The sequence below is a fragment of the Sinocyclocheilus anshuiensis genome, unplaced genomic scaffold (genome assembly GCF_001515605.1).
Source record: "Sinocyclocheilus anshuiensis isolate Anshui unplaced genomic scaffold, SAMN03320099.WGS_v1.1 scaffold939, whole genome shotgun sequence".
NCBI lineage: Eukaryota > Metazoa > Chordata > Actinopteri > Cypriniformes > Cyprinidae > Sinocyclocheilus > Sinocyclocheilus anshuiensis.
The window spans coordinates 861,077-866,802 of NW_015544227.1; the positions used below are offsets into that span (position 1 = coordinate 861,077).

Consider the following 5,726-nt stretch of genomic DNA (forward strand, 5'->3'; position numbering starts at 1 on the left):
TAGTTAATGCTGCTCAATGTGAAAGCACGCAGGTGATGGAGATTTACCGCTGATTACAGAACCGGCTTTCTGACAAGATGCGCGTTAAATATCGCATGCGATTAATCGTGCAGCCCTAGTTTCTAGCATGTTACTATGTGTTTGCTAGGATGTTCTGGGGTAGCTGCCAGGGTCCTGCTTTGCAATTGGTAAGGCAAGTTGTTACTATATTATGATGAGATTGCTAGGATGTTCTGGGTGGGTGCCAGGGAACTGCTTTGCAATTGGTAAGGCAAGTTGTTACTATATTATGATGTGGTTGCTTGGATGTTCTGGGTGGGTGCCAGGGAACTGCTTTGCAATTGGTAAGGCAAGTTGTTACTATATTATGATGTGGTTGCTTGGATGTTCTGGGTGGGTGCCAGGGAACTGCTTTGCAATTGGTAAGGCAAGTTGTTACTATATTATGATGTGGTTGATTGGATGTTCTGAGTGGGTGCAAGGGCATTGCTAGCAGTTGTAGTTATGAGCGTTGCTAGCATGTTAACCTTTATAGGCACCAGTAATAAAAGCTGTCATACAGATTACTAGATAATCGATTAAAAGCATGCACATCAAGTGACAACTAGAAAATAAACACAACCTTTATCTTGAACTTCCTTAGAGCAGCGTTCTCGTTCTATAGCGGATTCCCTCTCAATCCTTTCGATCTCAGCAAGAGCATCCAGCTCTGCCTCGTCGTAGGGGGTTCCACTAACTACCCCGGGTTGCTTGGCTGCAAGTGCCCCAGTGTTCTGTAGTACAGGAAACTGCTGGTAGGCCGACTGCTCACCCGATAGACACTGACCTGTGGAGAGCCGTTCCTGGGGGTTCCGGTGATATGGTAAGCTATTGCACGATAGTTCATTCTCAGCCTCTGAGCCATGCTCTACCACCGATAATGGCTCAGCTGACTGCTCAGTCTCAGAAGACTTCACTCGAGACAACTTTATTGTTAGCTTTGTGGAGTCTTTAGTGGGTGAGCTGACAATGTCATACATGGCACCTTTACCCCCCTCCTCTTTCATTAATTTTTTCTGTTTCTTTTTCCGTTCAGGTGAGTCCAACAGGAGGTCAGGAGCAGCATCTCTTGGGGAGGTGTAGGGTGGAGGAGACTGAAGAATCAAGGGCGGCCGAGATCCAACTGAAATTTAACCAACATAAAGTTGAAAAATCATACTTCTGTGTAAATCAGCAATATGGCAACATAATAAGCTTTTGGAATGAACCAGTTTGTCAGAGTTTGGTTGGTTTAATTTCGGCATCTTTGCATATCCACATTCTGTCTGTCTGTTTGAGACAATATTCTCAAATGAAAAAAGTAGAGGCTTGGACCCAGAAACAGTATTCCTTACATCACAACTTAACAAGAGGAGAGTATTATTTCTCACAGCTGCTTGTCTCTGAATATATTTTCTTGGGAGAACAGCAAGCATACTCATACTATACAGACAAGTACAAGCATATGTGTAAAGGATGTATGTTCAAAGTGACAATAACACAAATTAAACAGTGAATCTGGCAATGTCTCACCCTGCATTGCTACCTACTTACAGTGGTACACATGTGGCACTAGTAAGCACTGTGGTACTCACGGGTGAGACTGCTGCAAACGTACCCAAAGTACAATGTGAAAAGAGACCAGTAGGAGTTAAAGTAGGGACCTAAAAGCATACCCATCTAAAAATGGTATAGGTACAAAAATGGAGGTTCAATCTACCTTTCGGAGTCCCTTCACTTCCAGCAGGGGAGCAGACGGAGCGTACAGGAAAGGAGGCGTTTCTCAAAGCGGGGTCACTCTCCTGTGAAAACACAGGTTGAAAAATGTGCTGTTAATACAGATCCAGGCACAATCGAATGAAGGAAAAATAATTTGGAGGCAGAAATATACGTCGGGTTATAAAAACTTCTGTTGGCAAGCACTCACATCATTTCCAAGTCTCTGGACAATGCTGATGTACTCATCGTTGGAGCAATGCCTCGCATTATGGTTGGAGTTACCCGACACTTGACAGGAGACCTTGTTGTCATGGATGTTTCTCATACCACCAGGAACTATTGGACTGGATACGGATACTGCAATACAGAAAAAACTTATGCACCGATTTATTTTTATTTGGAATAATCTGCATTGATTAATTTTTCACAATAAGAACAAGAACATGCATTAAGAAACTGAATACACGTTTCAGTTTTTGATTTTAACAGCCAGGGATGGTTTCACATATCATTCAGCAAGGGACGTGGATAAAAGAAGATTCACTAAGAACAAATCTTATTAAAACCACTTTTCCTTGAGCCTTGAGGTGTTTTAAGACTACAGATAATGAAAATGGTGACAATCCTCTTGAGGTTCTCTTTAGAGAGGAGACTGGAGACTCACCTTGCTGGATCTGTTGGTGCTGAGGGTAGTTGGGTGGGTGGCTGTACTGCATGTAGCCTGCGGGGCTCTGTGGTGCATACGGGCTGGGCACTGGGCTGTTCTGCTGGGGCATGTACCTGGTACCAGAACCTGCCTGAGGTTGAACATATCGGCTGTTGAGTAAGAGCAGAACTGGTCAGTATACATACTGGAAATGGAACCAGGTTTTTTTAATCACACTAGATGGAGTTAAAACGGTATGCTGTTTGCCACTTACCTATCTAACCCAAATAAAAAGGAAACTGAAACAGTACCTGGGAGGGCTCGGAGTTATAGTGGTTTGCTGGTAGTTTGACGCCGGACTTCCATGCATTGAATTCTGAGGCATCTTGTATGGTGGTATCATTGGCTGTTGCATTAAACCTTCAAAGCATAAAACAAAGACCATCAACAAACCATGGGTTTAAAATGTTGACTTCATGGGGCAAATGACATGGCAATTCAAGCTCACATTTGTCATGCCATCTGACTAGAACTCCAATGAGTTAGATTAAACTCAGTCACCAATAAAATAATTTTGTGACCCAAATACCAAAAAAAATGTAACACTTACAATACTTTCATATATACACTACAGTTTAAAAGTTTGCAGGTCAGTAATAATTTAAAGTTAATCATTTTTTTTCCAGCAAGGATGCATCAAAGAATCAAGGATTTATCAAAACTGACAGCAAAGACGTATGTTCTTTTGAACTTTATATTCATCATAGCATCTGGAATAAAATGCATCATATTTTCCATAAAAATATTAAGCAGAACATCTGTTTTGAACTGTGCTTGATTAAATAAATGCAAGCCTCAGTGAGCGTAAGCGACTTTTTTCAGAAAAAAAAAATAACTTGCCGATCCCAAACTTTTGAACAATAGTGCATGCCCAGAGCCAAAATGTAAAATGATTATATTATGGCAGTTTCATACATCTAAAATTATAATTAATATTACCACTAATTAACACTAACTACAGTCTGGAAAATACAAAAAATGGGATTTCTAATCCAGGGAGCTCTAACAGAGATCACAGAATAAAAGCATGCCCAGACTAAACAGCTTTATTTCTGCAGTTTCTCCTTACCGCCCTGAACCCCATATCGGGTGGGCGTACTTTTCTCCCTGAAGACATTGGGGTTCCTGGACAACACCGTCTGCAGCAGTAGAGGCACATCTCCTTCCGGGTCATCACTGCCCAAGTTGTCCTTCAGCTCTCTGCATGTAAAATCACAAAGATGGAATGAGATTCACAGATATTTTACATATCATGTATGATAAACACATTTGTTGAGGATGTACTGAAGGAAGGAGGCCAAGGTGAGATACCCACATGTGCTCGGTGGACACCTGGTTGAGGCTGTGTGCCAGCTGGGACACAAGAGTGTCGTCCCGCCGGGACAGCAGACAGCTGACCTCCTCGGCGATCCTCCCATTATACAGCAGGCTCTTAGTGGTGGTGACAGGTAGAGGGGAAGGGAGAGGCAGCTGATTTAACACTGAGAAATAAACACACAAAAAAATTAGTTATTCCTTATCACAACAGGAGGCGTGAAATATTTCACTAATTTCTTCAGGACTTCCAGTTTTGATCCAGTCACAAAAAAATGATTGCCTGTTCAAATCAAGTTCAAGCCCTATCAATATGAAAGGTATGAACAGACATTTAATCAACATCTTCGATAACCAATCAAAAGAGCATATTCTTCAGTATATACCATCTGGATGAATATTTACACTTTTGAAGGTACACCAAGTAATTTTCACACTCAAAGAGAAATCAATAGTACTTAATTTGATAAATTTGTTTATCTGTGTACGACAAAAAAATGTTTTATTCTACATAAGGATGGTCTCCCTCTTATGGCGGCCACCATGTTCAAGTCAAATGATGAGCTGAACACTATGAACTCTGTCCTGATAGCACTCTATTATCTAATAATTTCAGTTATAAAAGTTATGTCATAATTGTTAAATAATTAACATTACATTTTTAAAAGCATCTTTAAGAGACACAGCGTGCATAAATAATTAGTTAAGGAAGGTTTGTTACACAAGTTCAGGTACCAAGCATTTGTGCAACTTACGGTCAGTGAGGCTTGCGATCCCAGCGAGAGTGGTGATAGGAACATGAGGCATATCCCCATTCATGCTGAAGAAGGGCAGGGAGCTCGCGTGGATGCACAGGTCGCTCAGTGTCGCTGCTCACTGATCCACCATTACATCTTTTGCTGCAAGAGAAAGAAAAGGACAAAATGACATAATTATCAGGTTCAGTACTTGAACACTTTCTGTGCTGACATATGGAAACAATAGCACAGTATTGCAATTAAAACACCTTTAGAAATGTTTCATTCAAATGCTTTAATGCTACAAAAATATAGACAAGGAAAGCAAGGAAACCAGAAAACAGAACAAATCAAGTTATTACATTCATTTTGCTTTTATTCATTAATATGATCAAAAGTGACAATCTTACACAGCATTTACATTTTGCTGTCCTTTTGAACCTTCTATTCATGAAAGAATTCTGAAAACGGTTTCCACAAAAATATTAAGCAGCACAACTGTTTTCAACATTTATAATCAAAAGAAATGTTTTTGAGCAGCAAATCATCCTATTAGAATGATTTCTGAAGGATCATGTGACACTGAAGACTGGAGTAATGGCTGCTGAATACTCAGGTTTGCATCACAGGAATCGATTTTAAAATGTATTAAAATAGAAAACAGTTATTTTAAATTGTAATAATATTTAATAATATTACTGCTTGTACTGTATTACTGATCAAATATATGCAGACTTTGTGAGTATAAGACTACTTTTAACAACAACAACAAAAAAATCTTACCAACCCCAGACTTTTGAATGGTAGTGTATATTTTTTCACAACTAGTTTCATCTCCATAATAGTGATGAAAACTTTGCAAACACCACATTTTTCCGCATAACATGATCACTAGTTCAACATAACTCAATGTTTTAATAAACATGACACTGATGGCAAGCACTGACATCTGGAAATCTGAAATTTAAAACGTGGAAATATTAAAGGAGGTAACTATCTATAAAATAAATAATGGAGTCACAAAACAAAAACCTTCATTTTAAACTTACCATATGCATTATGTACAGAACAAAAGAGGCACCAAGCAAAGCCAAAACTACACGCGCATCTGCTCATCAAATGGGCTTTATTTTGTAGTTACCCCTCCCCCTATGCTTCTATAACTGCCTCCACTCCTCTAGGAGGGTTTCCCATCAGGCAGTGGGACAGGCTGCAGGAGACACAGTCCTGCT

At 39.9% G+C, this 5,726-nt stretch overlaps 1 protein-coding gene across 1 annotated transcript in view; it reads right to left on the reverse strand.

The window, feature by feature from the left end:
- LOC107697391 (nipped-B-like protein B) overlaps positions 1-4,653 on the reverse strand; it is a 25,953-nt gene extending 21,300 nt beyond the window's left edge. The window contains exons 1-8 of the mRNA XM_016498159.1: positions 4,513-4,653; positions 3,759-3,924; positions 3,513-3,643; positions 2,695-2,803; positions 2,402-2,553; positions 1,946-2,094; positions 1,739-1,820; positions 623-1,162 (exon numbers count right to left, since the gene is read on the reverse strand). Coding sequence (XP_016353645.1) covers positions 623-1,162; positions 1,739-1,820; positions 1,946-2,094; positions 2,402-2,553; positions 2,695-2,803; positions 3,513-3,643; positions 3,759-3,924; positions 4,513-4,576 — 1,393 coding nt within the window. The 5' untranslated portion in view covers positions 4,577-4,653. The remainder of the gene's footprint in view (positions 1-622; positions 1,163-1,738; positions 1,821-1,945; positions 2,095-2,401; positions 2,554-2,694; positions 2,804-3,512; positions 3,644-3,758; positions 3,925-4,512) is intronic.
- Between the last annotated feature and the right edge of the window lie 1,073 nt (positions 4,654-5,726).